Raw genomic sequence first — 15,255 nt, 5'->3', positions numbered from 1 at the left:
AACTGCTATGGCTGCTTGGTTTTGAGAGGTTGGAGGAATGGATGAGTTGCCGTTGGTGCTGCTACCAAGAGATTTGTACGGGTAATCAGAGAAGTTTGGTGAGATGGAGTAGGCAAGAAAGCAAACCACTGGATCCTCCCGTTCATTAATGGACAAGGATCGCATGTAGGAGCCCCTGATTTCACATCCCTAACACACACATAAAAGGCCACGCATATAGACCAGTAGTCCCAGGCTGAGTAGCTGGAGTCAGACAGAATCCTGAAGCTCATTGGCTGGCCAGTTAGCCTAGCCGAATAAATGAGTTCCAGGTTCAGTGAGAGACTTGGTCTCAAAGCTAAGTTGGAGAGGCTGTACAGATGGTGGGGCTAAGAGCACTTGATGCTCTTCCAGCATCCATGCTTACAATTATCTTTACCTCCATTTCCATGGGACCTGACAATGTTTTCTAGCGTCCAAGGGCACATGTAGCACATGGCACAATACAAGTGGAGGCACTCATGAACATACATTTAAAAAATAATGAAATAAATATAAACCTTTTAAAAATGAGAGAGAAACTGAGAAAGACACGTGTTATTATCATTTGATCTCAACAGAAACATACTTGTGCACCCACACATGTACCTACATACATATGTAAATAACACACACACATACACACACACACAGGATTGTTATATATCAAAGAAGCACACCCTCCCCCAAGTTAATAAATCAAAACTGTTTATTTCTCTTCTGGGTCAGGATAGCTCAGGACTGCAGTGACCAAGTGGCTTCCAGACTTCCTTGGGACCCAGGTTCCTTCCTTCCACATGGCCACTCCAGCTTCGCTATCACCTCCTCATCCCACACAAAGAGGAAGTAACACCAGTGAGGGGAAAGGCTCATGCCAGTCATCTTTAGGGAAGATGGTTCTGAAATGTCAGGTGACACTTCATTGTATCTCATTACAGGACTGCAGCCTGCAATGGAAGCCAAGAAATATGAGCTTTATCCCAAGTCCCCTTATGCCAGCTAGACATGTAGAGTGCTACTTCAGAGTACAGTCAATTATGTGGGATGCCTAGTGCTCTTTGACATAAGTTGAGGAAGGTATCTTTGGTCTGTATTAGGATAGGAATAGCTCTGTGTCACTCCAGCATTTCTACCCCGATTGACTCGGGACCTCAGTTTCCCCATATTCTGCCCACCACTCCAACCATAGTACCCCATACATTACACATATGATGCACCTGTGTACCATCTTACCTTTATGAGGCCCTTTGTTCTAGATGCCCTCCCTCTCCCCTTCTCTGTATCCAAATTCTACCCACACTTGGCTCCAAATTCCCTCTATTTGGACCATCCTGTTGGTCTCCAGAAAGGAACCAGCTTCCAATGGGTGTCCTGATTGGTCTTGCCCCACTGAGGTCTGGAGAGGGTGGTGGGCTGAGGATGGGTGACACCCGTCCCTAGGTGACTGTGGACCAGGTCACCTTGGCTTGAAGTCCTCCAAGACTGCACACAACTGAGGAAGGTTAACTCCCCAAGGGCTGTCAGAGTGATGCTATCAGAGGTAGGCTGTACTGACTAAATGCAGCAAATGTCCGTGGCCAGACTTAATAAACATGTGTTGATTGACAGTGGCCCCTTTCCTTTGATTCCAAGGACGTTTTGCACATAATACAGACCAGAGAACCCCTGGGATTTTCTTCCTACAGAAGTTAACCATGCAGGAGGCAAATCTCTGTTACTCTTGAATTGTGCAACCTCAATAGATTAGATTTGGACTAACAGCCATTTCTAATCAGGCAGGAACTTTGCCTCTTTCTACTGATTTCTGGTTTGTTTTTGTTCGTTTGTGTTTACCTATCTTAGAATAAAGCACAGTCTTGGTCCTTACAAATACTTGTGAGTGAATCACTTGATTTCGTGAAAGGACCAAATAAATAAATAAAAAAGAGGCATTAAATGTTTTAGATAAGTTGCTAATCAGTATAATTATCCAGATAGGTCCTTCCCACCATAGGTGAGGGACAGGCTCCACCCTTCTCTTCCTAAGCATTTGCGTGGCACCAAGAGACCAGTTGATGCATCACACGCTATGCTGAAAGATAGTGTCACCCCGAAATCTTTCAAAATTCTGCCCTGGAGGGACAGAGAGAAGTCCATCAGGCAGTGGCTTCGGGGACTGCAGCTGCTGGAAGAGGACAGAGGTCACTTTCACACTGACCCAGTCTATCTGTCCTTCTCCAAGACAACACGTCCTTAGCAAAGTATGGAGAGTGGCAAGTCAAGCCTTCACAGTGCACAGGAGAGCTGTTGGAACGGAGGATGCTCCCGGGTGACTGACTCATCTGTGCCTGAGGAACTAAACACTGGGAGCTCTCTAATATCCACAGTGTGACAGAGCCCACAAACCTTGTTTTTACTTATTGATTTTGTTTTTCACGGGCAGACAAATGTCAATGGTCACGCTTTACTGATGAAGAGATGAAATCTGGAGAGCCCAGCTTGGAGTCAAGACAAGGGTGTCTCCATGCAACACAAACGTGTGTGTGTGTGTGTGTGTGTGTGTGTGTGTGTATGTAGAGAGAGAGAGAGAGTGTATTCTTAAGGATAGAAACCTCAAGACCAACAATGATTCTCCCTCTCCTGTCATTGGAATGACTATAAGTAAGAGTTGGGGAAAGAATGTGTCCACTTGGTTTTGATTCAACTGTGACTCTTGGTAGGACTATTTTATTGAAGTTAAACATTAGTTTTTCATCTTAGTGTGTATTTTGAGAGTGAGACAGAAGTGGGGAGAGACAGACAGACAGACAGATACAGAGAGAGATTTTACATGCAGCTCAGTTGGACTTTATTTCATCTTTGATGTTGGAGCTGAAAGGCTAACTCCACTTCCTTCCCACTTTGCTAGGCATTATATCAAGCTGTTGCTTCTCCACTCTGATCCTAGTTTCACTTCTCCCACTGTCCTGCCCCCCATGTAGATTCCTGGAGATGTCAGGAGAAATCTCCTATGCTCTGAGAACTCCTTCTATGTGCTTTGGCCTGGGTGGGGTGGGGTGGGGGAGTGGGGAGTGTTGACTTGTTTTCAAAAGTGGAATTCTTTTCTTTTCTTACGTACAACAGGAGCCACACCCTACACGTCTGCCTTGGATAAGTGATACTTTCATTGAGATTTAACAAATACCCATCTGGTGAGAGCTATAGAAGATTGCCTTCAGCTCAGATGGGCCAGCATCCTCTCCATTTCTTCAAAGATAGCCTGAGACTTCCATAGGCCATTCATCTTTGATCAGGTCCTGAGGTCAGTCAACACACTCCTTAGCGTGTTGCCACTGTCAGGCACAGTACTTTGTAGGCCAAACTCACTGTCCCCTTCATCCTGAAGATGGTGACAAGTATCATCTCTGTCACTCTACGAGGGTTCAGCTCAGCAGAGTGAAGTATTTTGTTCAGGGGCCAAGCAGCACTTAACAAGGTGGAATTTGTATCTGAACAGGTCTGTCTGCTCAGAGTTGGAAGGAGAGAACACAGGTCAGAGATAGCCAGTCCCCAGAGAACGCCTGGGAGTCATGAGCAAAGACTCCTCAGCACACTAGAGCGAGGCATCTTTTAGCCCAAACTCTCCTCCATGTTAGTGAAATCTCTAAGTGTAAAATGGCCGAGAACTCTGGGAGACTCTTTCAAGGAACCACATCGGTGGACTGCTTCTCTGCTTTCCCATCCTGGCAGGCATTTGTCTCAAACCCTACATGAGAAATACTGCTTCTTCAGCATGTCCCCACGCTGATCCAAAGCCAATGGCACACACCATGTGCTGCAATCTCTTTCATGAGGCACCTCAACGGCAAGGATGGACGGTTTCTAGAACCTTCGAGGGGGCAGCTTTAGGACCTTATCCATTTTAGCAAATGGCTGCAGAACCCCTTCCCTTTAGGCTTGCCTGAAGTTAAAGTTTTACCACAAGCACATCCCGGGGCCTCTGCCAAAGAGACTCAGACCTCCTTGGGAGAAACTTCCATGCCTCCCACCCCAGTCCCCAGCCCACCACACTCCCCCAAATAAACAAAGGCTCATTTGTAAGAGGCTTTTAATTTCATCTCAGTATGTCATTAGAGAGTAGAATTAAGGATCTCTGTTTGGTTTCATTCACATAATATCTGCTACATTCCTCAACCAATCAGCCACACAGACACCGCCCCTGCCACCTACGCCCACCTCATTCTCAGTCCACAGACTGGTTCAGGTTTCCTGACGGTTTGTATAAATTATAAAGAAGAGCACAAAAATCACACAACACACACTCTACCACTAAGGGACATGCTTCCTCTGGCCTTACAGAGAATGAAGTGGATATGTGGGCATAGTCATGGCTCTGATGATGTTCCCGCGGGCATGACATCATGCTTGTCACAGCCCCTCTCAGTGGAGTCCTTCTGTCTTCCCCCTACACTCATTCTGCTTCCCCAGAAGGATCCTAACACAGAAGATCCCACTCTAGCACCATAATTGGAGATCAGGGCATGGAACTGTCCCTGTGTACAATGGCTACTGGGTCTTCCTATGCTCGGGGACTGCAATATGAGTTGGAGGGAAGAGCCCTGGGTTCCTGCCTGGTCCCCTCTGCTTCTATGAACTCCATGAGATTGTTTATGAGCAGGCCCTCTAGATTATGGGCCCTCAGGAAAGAGACAAACAGAGATCACAAGTAATTCCGGCTTTTGGGGTACATACAGTCATTTTTAAGTGACTTTTTAAAAAGTAAGAACAAAACGAAACAAAATTAAAAAAAAAAAAAAACAGATGTGCAAGTCAACACTTGCTCTAGAATTCCATCCACCACGTCTCTTCTACCTTCTCAGATGGAGCGTCCTCTCCACCCCCTCGGAGCTGTGTCTCTGTCGTGTGGCCATGTGGGCCGTGCAGAGAGATAGGATTTGGGGTACCAGAACTTCCTGCTCTGTGGTCCCAGGTATCCTCTATCATCAGGTACATGACCCGGTTATATTTTAAATCATATCAGATTTATTTTAGTTTCAACTTCGATCATGTCCTGGTGTGGAGCCTTAGTGTCCCCAGGGAGGTAGGTGTGACAACCACCTCATCGACACTCATAGAGAGAGAGGTAGGTGTGGCTATCAACTTCATCCACACTCATCGAGGCTGAATAAGGGGGAGGGGGGTTAAGGACAACCTGGCTGATGCTGCCCAACAAGCCCATGCCAATAAGCCTAAAATCTCGTCAGGCCCAGTGATTCAACACCAGAGGGTGAGTTCACTATAGCATGCTGCCTGCCATCTGGAGTTGTATTCTAGACCTCAATGATGCTCTGATCCCAGAATGAACTCAAGCACTCAAAGCTGTGGGGCCCGGTGGAAAGGTCCTCTCTGCCCTGCCGATGAGTCTCTCCAAACTAAAAATAAAGTTTATAAAAGTAAATTATCTCATTTTATAACTTAAGTGCATCAAGCATTTCCTTAAATATAGTTCACACTGAAAATAAAGTTACTTTTGCTGTACAGTTGGTGTCTGTCATAATTAGGAATAAACTTTGATGATAAAGTATGAAAGGTTTTACACACACACACACACACACACACACACACACACACGCACGCACAATCTGTCTGTCTATTGGTGTATAGATGAATAGATATACGGCACCTCTTGACAAGCACTTCTCCAGAATGGTGGGAAGCTGTTAGGAGTCCCTAGATACCTACTTTGCTTGAGAATGTCTATATTAAAAGAACCTGTCCTTAATGATAAACACATCTTCATATCTAACACTAAGACTCTTATTAGAAACATTAAACTATGCAATCCATAATGTATTCAGTCTTTGGAAATGCTGAGCTACACCATATAATTAAACAACAGCACCCCCAACAAACCTCCCTCCCCAGCCCACCTCTTCTCTGGCCTCCCCATCCTAAAGTCAGCAACCCCTCACACAATATGGTTGTTCCATATGGGAGCCCAGCCACAACATTCTAGGAGAAGACTCAAGAGGTGAAATAGGAATTCTGCATGGAGTACAGATGGTCAATGGGGTTTCCCACTCTGGACTGCAGGGGTCCAGCTTCTGAGGTTGCCAGGAAGCAGTCGCCCAGGTTGCTGAGAGACGTGTCATCACTATCCAGGTCATGGAAAAGAGGTTCAGCACCTGAAATGAAGATGGAACATGGCCATGAGGGTCTGGAAGGAGTAACACCCTTGTATGGTAGGAAATTAGCTGAACTCAGCAAGTGTTTGAACACATCCCAGGGATGAGGACCTACTAAGTATGAGCTATGGGGTGGGAACAACTAGACACAAAAGTGTAAAGGTTACAATGCTGGGGGTCTCATAGAGAGCTCTTGTCCAAAGTTGGGAAACATTAAGCCACATGAGCGAAGGTGTGCACAGTGAGGGTATCTACCCAGTAAACATGGAGTAGGCAGAATTCAGCTCCAAAGGCTGGAGGGACATAGACAGGGATCCTGGATGTCCTCAGCCTCACAGAGGGCTCATCGAGGACAGATGCTAAGAAATGAGTATGGATCCTTCAAGTGAAGTTCTGATCTTGCTGATAACATTCGTCATTTCCAGTAGCAGAGATGTACCAACATTTCTCTGTCTCCCCAGATTTCTGCCTCACAACAAAGGAAAGTTAGATGCCTAGCCTCAACTGTACCCTGAAGAGAAGGGTCATGGGGTCACACTGTAACATGGCTAAGGTACCATTGCAATTGAAAACTTGCAACCTGGGAGGCATGGCAGGGTGTACCTGCACTTCAGTTCAACTAGAGAGGCAGAAGCAAGTGCCCAAAACTTATCATTGAGCTTCAATTGTTGATTTTGCTAAACGTCATTGACGTAAGGATTTGCAAAATGAACAACAAAACTACATCTTCCCTGATCTCCCATGTGAGAGAGTGAATATGCTTCGAGTGTGATATGTGTCTTCTAAAGAGTAAATGGATGGGCATCACTGAGAGACACATGTACCTAGAATGTACGTGTTCTTGAGGTTGGACAGTGAGGGTCCTCAAACACCACGGTTAAGTGTTTGCTGAAGCTGGACTAAACCAAAGTAAAGGTGACTTTAACAACAAATGTGTGTGTGTGTGTGTGTGTGTGTGTGTGTGTGTGTGTGTGTGTGATATGTGCTTGTATATGTTAATGTGTGTTGGGCACATGTCTGAGTGTGTGCATGTAGAGGACAAAAGCTAATGTCAGATATCTTCTTCAGCAGGTCTCCTCCTTATTCTTGAAAGTCACAAGTTTGTTAAGACCAACTGGCCAGCAATCTCCATGGATGCACCTGCCTCTGCCCCTCAAGCACTGGGGCTACAGATATTTGTAGCCATGTCTGATTTTAACATGGGTGCTGGGGACCTGAACTTTTGTCCTCATGTATGTGTTAGAAGTATTTTACCAATTGGTCACATTCCTGACTACAGAAACAACAACAAATATTAACTAAAGGAAAGAAGTTGGCAGTGTGCACACCTTATGTCTCTGCTACTAAATTTTACAAGACTGCTGAATCATAAGGACAACTTGAGACATGTTGTATCACACATTAAATCACCTATAGTGTAAGTCATACACTGCCTTTCTTAATGTAAACATGTAGTGGCCTTGGTACCCTACCCTCGTTCACTCCATACCACTAAACTCCAGGACACATCCCTTGAACATTGCCTTAATTGGCAAGGTCGACAAGGAAAAGCTCAATAAAGGAGCCTCAAAAATGATGACACGTGGAAATGTTACCAAAGAATGTGCTCAGGAATCCTCTGTACCCATCAGATAGATGGTGTCAGCAACATTTTGTGGGACACATATTCACATTTGGTAACTCAGCAAGTCTCTGGGAACTGTGCAGATACTTTTTAAGGAAAAATGAGAAGCCCACAAGAGTGAACTGAGAGGGACCTCTGGGGACTGAGTCCCTCTTACCGTAGGGGTGCATGTGATCTCCAGGCATCTGGGGAGGGGTGAGACCCTGTCGGAAGGGATCAGAGTTGTAGACGCTCTGTTCAATGGCCAGCAGCTGCTGTGGGGTGGGCAATGTTGTATAGGGGTTCATGATCCCTTCCATGCCGGTATTCCCACTACCATTTGTCTGAGCTGGGAAACAAAAGAAAGAAGAAGACAGGTCATTTTCAACTGGCATCCCAGAACCCAAAAGACTGCACATCCCTCACTGGCGGAGTCCCATGTTTATGGTTCTTGTGGCAAGGTCACCTAGAGTCCCCCACAGCAAATGACCCAAGAGGACCCGAGTCAGAACCCAGCACGTTATTTTGTTTATTTACTTAAGTTATCCTTTGACAGTTTCATTCCTGTATTCTGAGAGGGTGAAGGCTAAGAGGAACTATCCCGTCTCTTTGTTTGTTTGTTTATTCTTTGACAATTCCATCCATGTGTATAATATATTCTGAGGGGTGGGGCTGAGAGGAACCACTGCATCCTTTCCAACCCAGCTTTGGAGGTCATACTCTACCCTCACTTCTATCTCACGGTGGAGGCGACTCCCAAACAGCATAGACAGTGCTTTGTAAGACTCATGGAAGACCACGTTAGAGGCATGTGACTGAGCAAGCTGTGTGATCGTGGCTACATTTTACTTCCCTGGCATTTAGTTTGCTTATCTACTAACTAGGAAGGGGCGGGGTGGTATCAGCATTCCTCAGCCTGTACCTACCAAAGCCCATGACAGTGGAGAATGGAGGTGCGGGATTGGGAGCTGAATGTTAGGACACCATGTAAGTTTGATAGCCACTTGGGGGGGATGGATCTTTCCTAAAATAACCCATTGCAAGCTCAGTTAAGTAGGACTCATGATACGGGACCAGCTGATATCAGAGGGTTGATACAAAGATTCCATGAAAGTGGGTACGCTCTACATTTGCAATCTGCTACACTTGTGTACAGAAATTTATGAAGGAAGACAGCTCCTGCCTCCTCATCCTCAGTCTATGCACGGCTCTAGGAACTCCTAGCGATGATACTTCCCTCTGTCTCCTGCTTTCCTAGTCTACTCTAGAAGCTGCCCTGAGAAGTCTTGAAGCAGAGTTCTAAGTATTATCTGTGTGTTTTCATGATCCACTGGTGCAGTTTCCTCCAAAGTTTGTTGGTTTACATGTAGTCAATTGGCATGCCTCCGACCTTCACATCTATAACCCTCTTTGAAGGCTGCAGGGATCCTCTATGACAAAGAGAGCAAGCATGATTACCCTCTTTGTGGGTGCATATGTCCTATGGCACAATTACATGGAAAAATGGGTTGGTCTCAGATCAAATAACTTTGTAGTGGGGGTAGATCTGAGAACAGAATTCAAGACTCCTATTCTCTTTGATGTTCATCCCTCCCCAGCAACCATTGTACCCATTTCTCTGTAATACTATTTCTCTTGTGCAAGTTCTTGTAAAAAGAAATGATGAGATTTGCAGGTCAATGAATGGAAACAGAAAAGATTATACTGATTGAGGTAACTAGGTCCAGAAAGACAAACATCGCATCTTTTCTCTCATATATGATCCAAAACTTGAATATTTAGATCTATATGTAACTCGGAGCACCTGTACAAGCCAAGAAACTAGAAAGGTACCATGGGGGAGCAGAGCTGACTTAAGGGAAGAGGGCAAGTGAGCAGCCAGATGATGGGAAAGGATAAGGAGGGAATTCTAGGGTGGACAGGTTTAAGCAGGAATGGCAGTCAGGGGTGGGGACAATGAGGGCACAAAAAGAGTTAATCAAACTTTAATATTTATGAGAAAACCAGGTAGAAGCCTGAGATACACTGCATTGATGGGTGCCTCTGCTTCTCAAAGTCATTATTTGTCAAAGAAACAGGAACCCCAGCAGGAAGACAGGACATCAAGTGAGGGATGGGGTTGCCATCCCACAGTCACATCTCTGACCCATAATTGTTTCTGTCTGAAAGAATTTCAGGGATGGAAATGGAGAGGAGCCTGAGGAAAAGAAGGTCCAGTGACAGGGCCAAAGTGGGATACAGCTCAAGGGGAGGTCCCAAGGCCTGACACTATTACTGAGGCTATGGAGCGCTCACAAAAAAAGGACTTAGCATGACCACACACCGAAAGACCCAACAAGTAGCTGAAAGAGTCAGATGCAGATATTTGCACCCAACCAATGGACAGAAGCAGCTGACCCCTGTTGTTGAATTTGAAAAGGCTGAAAGTAGCTGAGAAGGGCAATTCTGTGGGAGGACCAACAGTCTCAACTAATCTGGACCCCCTGAGATCTCTAAAACACTGAACCACCAAACAGACAGCATACACCAACTGATACGAAGCCCCCAACACACATATGTAGAGGACTTCCAGGTCTGTGTTCATTCAGAGATGATGCACCTAACCCTCAAGAGACTGGAGGCCCCAGGGAATTTAGAGGTCAGGTGGAGTGGGGGTGGGAACATCCACACGGAGACAGGTGGGTGGGGAGGAGGTATGGGATGTGGAACAGTTGGAGTGTGGATTGAGAGGGAGGGGGATAAAATATGGAGTGTAAAAAAAAAAAAAAAAAAAAAAAAGAATTCCATAGCCAGATATGGGGCACCTTCTTAAGAGTTGTTGGTGAGGGAGACCCCAGAGCCTCCCCACACAGTACAGGCCTTTGGTATTCCTCTTGATTGTCCTTAAAACTACATGATAGAATTCTATTACAGGAGACATCCTACACTCAAACACCTCAACAACAAGATATAAAGAAATCAAGCTCGGTGGCTTTCAGAGTGCTGAAAGGTGCCATGCAGTCTACTAGGGGAAACATCATCACTGGTCCTGCCCAGCTGTGCATCCTCTAACTATGATGCCAAACTGTCAATCAAGATGTGCCCACTGGCACTACAATGGCATGACTATTACAGGATAGACAATTGCTCTCAGGGTAGACTTGAGGTTCACTCCATTGGAGAAAATGCATACCTCATACTATAAACCTATTAAAAAAGCAAACTGGCTGAAGTCATAGGCCCCACTGGGAAACTTAGGACTATTCTCTAGCTAAATTGATATGGCATCTAACTGCATGCTAGGGATTTGTTTGTACCCACAGGCAAATGATGCTCTCGGACACAATCGAAGAGGCTTCTCTCTGTAGTGAATGGCAGGGAATGAAAGAGACTAATAGCTACTCAAGATGTTGAGGATAAGTGACTGCTTTAGTGCTGGGCCCTAAAAGAATGTTTTTACTACCACTTCTAAGGCTCTGTTTTCTCTTTCAGCTTCCTGACCGGCCTGAGCTGAACAGATTTCCAGCACACACTTCTGCTATGATGTTCTATCTCACCATAAGCCTTAAAACAACACACCAAGCAGTTATGAACTGAGACCCTTGGGAATCATGAGCCTAAATAAACATTTATTCCTTTTACATTTATTATCTCATGAAATTTACCAAAGTGATGGAAAGATACCAGGGGGCTAAGTCAGTGTTATTTTTTAGTAAGTGGATTTGCTTCAAATGAGAAGGACTGGGTAAGAAGAGAAGCCGGACATGTCTTTGCCTCTGCACATGGTCCTGACACTGACATGGTCCAAACAATGAGCTTTGCCACTGTCAGTAGACTGTGGTTGATGTGCAGCTCAAAGGCCCTCAACGCTCTTACAAGTTACCTACAGCCCAGTCTTCAATTAAATCGATCATCTCTCAAACTGGTGTGGATGAATACCACTGACTGGGGATATGGCACTCAAAGAGCTTCATTTGATGGCCTCAGGTAGGAGGAACTTGGACTAGAGCGGGGACTGGCCGGAAAGAGCCACCAGCTTACCAGAACTCAGCCTCTGGGTGTTCTGCTGATCCTGTTGCTGTTGCTGCTGCCGCCGGGCCAGCTTCTTCATCTGATGAAGAGAGGACCACAGGGTTAGAAGTCAGAGACCTGTGCTAGGTCCTCAGGATGAGGGAGAGCGGAAAGGGTGTGACCTTTGCCCTTTGGTAAGAGGACTGTTTCTAAAGCAGAGGAAGCAATCCCTCAGATTTTACTCTGTCCAGGAAACACACATCAGGCACAACACTGCGACTCAGATGCTTAGCGGCAAGGGCTCTCCTAGTTTGAAGCAGCATTAATGCAGCTGCCAGAGATGCAAAGTGCAGCCTGTCTTCTCAGGAACAGACTCCTTCCCAGAAAGGACCACATGCCGCGTTCTCTGGAACCGCTTCGTGTGGGGCAGGAAGCATGCGGATGTGTGTTTCATGGTCTCAAAGAGTTGTGGAGCAGGAACTGCCCAGTGGGTGAGATTTGGGATGAGCCCAGACACTCTTTTACCTCCTTCCCATCTGCGGACCCTGTGCTTGAGGCATTTCCTGTGAGATCCGTATCTCTAAATCAGAAGCCTGTCCAGTAAAGTGACAGTTTCACCCAGTTTATTTTCACCAATGTTTCTCAACTCGTGCTCTGGGAAACACTAGCACTCAGTGAGATCTTAATATTTGCCAAGCGCACACGCATGTGTGTATGTGTGTATGTGTGTGATATACTAGAAAAATGAATCCCTTGGCCATAAAATTCCCTAGAGTTTTCAGTATGCCCCTGCTTTGTGAACGCACACCCCATGAGCTCTCGAACAGTGACTGTACCATGAATTCTTCTGTTGATGGAATAGCAACACACCAATAACAGCCCTGATCTGAGGAATTTTGTGGCAGAATCGTGACTTAATGAGAAGGGTAATTTATCACCATCTAAGGTCTGGGAAGATAGCTCAGTTTGCAACGTGCTGCCGAGTAAGCACAGACCTGAGTTCAATGTTTAAGAACTTGAGCAAGAAGTCAGGGGTATTGGTATGCACTCTGTTACTCAGCACTGAGGAATGGAGACGAAGAGGATGTCTAGGGTTGCCTGGACCCCAGGATTTGACTAATTGAGGAACTCTATCTCCTAGTGAGACATTCTGTCCAAAAGAACAAAAACCAAGGTGAGTTACTATCCTGAAGACCTCTGGCCTTCAGGTGAATGCACACACTTCCATGCATATAACTCCATGTACATACCTGTCCATGAATATACATGAAAGAAAGAAGGATAAATAAAACCAAGATTATGGGAAAATGGCCAGGACATGTATATTTTTAGAGTCAGGAAGAAAATAAGTAACCCAGGACTTGTCCGTTACCTAGGTCACTAAGGCTGGAGGTAAAGAGGCCAGACAGTGCAGGCTGGGAGTGGACACATAACACTCTGCCTGCCACGAGAAGTTTCACTGTTTCACTAACACAAATGACAAAAACTGTTTCACTGTCTCACAACACAGACGTTTCACTTGTCCCTTCCTCCAGGTGCTGTGGCTGAAATAATTGCTGATGGTACGCCTTTATCAAGAGAACTACTCTACCAAATAAGTTAGCATAGAAAGGCTGACAGCAAGTCCATCTGCTGTTGTTGGAAGAAACCAGTAAGACAAAGACAAAGACAGATAAAGATGAGAAGCTGGTTACCTTGGCTCGCTGGTTCTGGAACCACACCTGAACCACACGGACACTCAGCCCTGTCTCCGCAGCCAGAGTCTCCCTCACCTTGAAGAAATTGAATACATGAGTATAAAACACACACACACTGACCTCTTAGAGTAGGAGGTAAACCATTTCCTGGGTGGTGCCAGGTGGGGGCATAGGTCACATTCCTAAGTAGAGACTAGATCATGATTAATGTTCAAATATGCCCAAACACAAGAACTCTTCTTTCTGGCAGAGAAAGCATCTTTCACAAGGTAGAGAAAGGAAGAGATGCTCATTTATTTAGATGCACATTCTCAGGAGGAACTATGGGTTTTTTGTACTCAGAAATTAGGGCCTTAAATGATCTACTGGAGTTGATCTCACTTTAGCTGTAGGTTTTCATATGCTTTAATTGACTTAAGGAAAACTAAAGTGAAAATCTCTCTGCAGAAACAGATAATTCCTGCTTATCCTCTTGTCTTGTCATTGACTTAAAATTTTGCCTTTGTCTATTTCCAAGTAACTTTGTGTGTTTTCTGAATATTCATGTTCACTATTTTTTTTTTGACTGAGCCCTTCGGAGGGGGTGGAATATAAAACATGAGGGCTATTTGGAATGGAGCAGAGTCAGGTGAACAACTCTAACACTGGTGAATGCATTGGGGTCATGCAGAGATGAAGGCAGTTGGGATCCAGATAACAAGAAAATGGGTTTGGCTATCTAGGTCATCCGGGCATATGGTGAGGGGCTAGTGTGATAGTGAGAGGGACTCCAAGACACTGCACCTCCTTGGCAGACTCAGGGAAGAAGGACTAAAAGAGCCTGAATAAGTAGACAAAATGGAGACTGCAGAAAACACATTGACTTGACCATGCAATTGGGATAAAGCTTAGAAGTGAGATGAGTAGGGTAGGTAGTTGAGGCATGTGCATCTACTAAGTCACCATAAGGAGTGGACACAGGGGCCCTTGCACCTGTTGAAAACCTATCCATGTCCCAGGGCCTCAGATCAGAAGCCTACTTGGTCCATAAAGCCTGGTGGATGCCCAGATGAAATGGCTTTCCCCTTTCCCATAGCTCCTGGCAGCCTCTCTGTTACGTTATTATAGCATTCTCCCTGTGTGACACTGGTATATACACTCATGTCCTCCTCACTGTCAGCCTATTTGGGGCATCTCACTACCTACCTGTACCTCCCCTAGACTGTAGGGAGTGGCAAATGCAAGGAAAGAAAAGCATCTATGAGGAGATCTTCTCCAAGATCAAAGTTGTGACAGAATATATGATGGCTCAACAAATACCCAGTTCTTCCCCTACTGTGTGGACAGGAGATGCGCAAGCAGGTGGACACAAACGCCAGGAATGTCCTCAAAATGGCAGGTGCTCACTCACTACTTCTGCTGTCCCCACCATGGTGGCTAGGAAAATGCAGACAGCTGGAGCAACTGTTGGAACCCAAGTAATAAATAACAGAACTGCCCCCCCCCCCAGTCTTATCTTGCTCTCCTCCAAAATGTGGCCTAAAAGGAAAATACTATTTCATTAAGTCAATGAGTAATTTTCCATAAATGTTCACAAGACCCCTATTCATAACAGTCCCAACAAAACACAACCCAAATCCCCATCATTAGGTGAGTGGAAAACCAGAGCACATCTCTGCCATTGAAAATATCATGGGAAGGAGTGAACTTCAACCCAGGGAATCCCCAAGTCCACACACCAAGGAGAATAAGCCAAAAACCCAACCATAAAAGCACACATGGCAAGCTACTGTATTTTCATAATCTCTGTTAAGGTATCTGGCTT

At 45.4% G+C, this 15,255-nt stretch overlaps 1 protein-coding gene across 1 annotated transcript in view; it reads right to left on the bottom strand.

Annotated features, from left to right (window-relative positions):
* Positions 1-5,240: 5,240 nt before the first annotated feature.
* Lmx1a (LIM homeobox transcription factor 1 alpha) overlaps positions 5,241-15,255 on the bottom strand; it is a 146,863-nt gene continuing 136,848 nt past the window's right edge. Inside the window, exons 7-10 of the mRNA XM_021198399.2 lie at positions 13,449-13,526; positions 11,785-11,854; positions 7,943-8,113; positions 5,241-6,161 (exon numbers count right to left, since the gene is read on the bottom strand). Of these exons, the coding sequence (XP_021054058.1) occupies positions 6,001-6,161; positions 7,943-8,113; positions 11,785-11,854; positions 13,449-13,526 (480 nt within the window). The 3' untranslated portion in view covers positions 5,241-6,000. The remainder of the gene's footprint in view (positions 6,162-7,942; positions 8,114-11,784; positions 11,855-13,448; positions 13,527-15,255) is intronic.

The sequence above is a fragment of the Mus pahari genome, chromosome 5, assembly GCF_900095145.1.
Source record: "Mus pahari chromosome 5, PAHARI_EIJ_v1.1, whole genome shotgun sequence".
NCBI lineage: Eukaryota > Metazoa > Chordata > Mammalia > Rodentia > Muridae > Mus > Mus pahari.
Note: the sequence above shows the minus strand (reverse complement) of the source record. Positions and strands in the feature narration are given on the sequence as shown.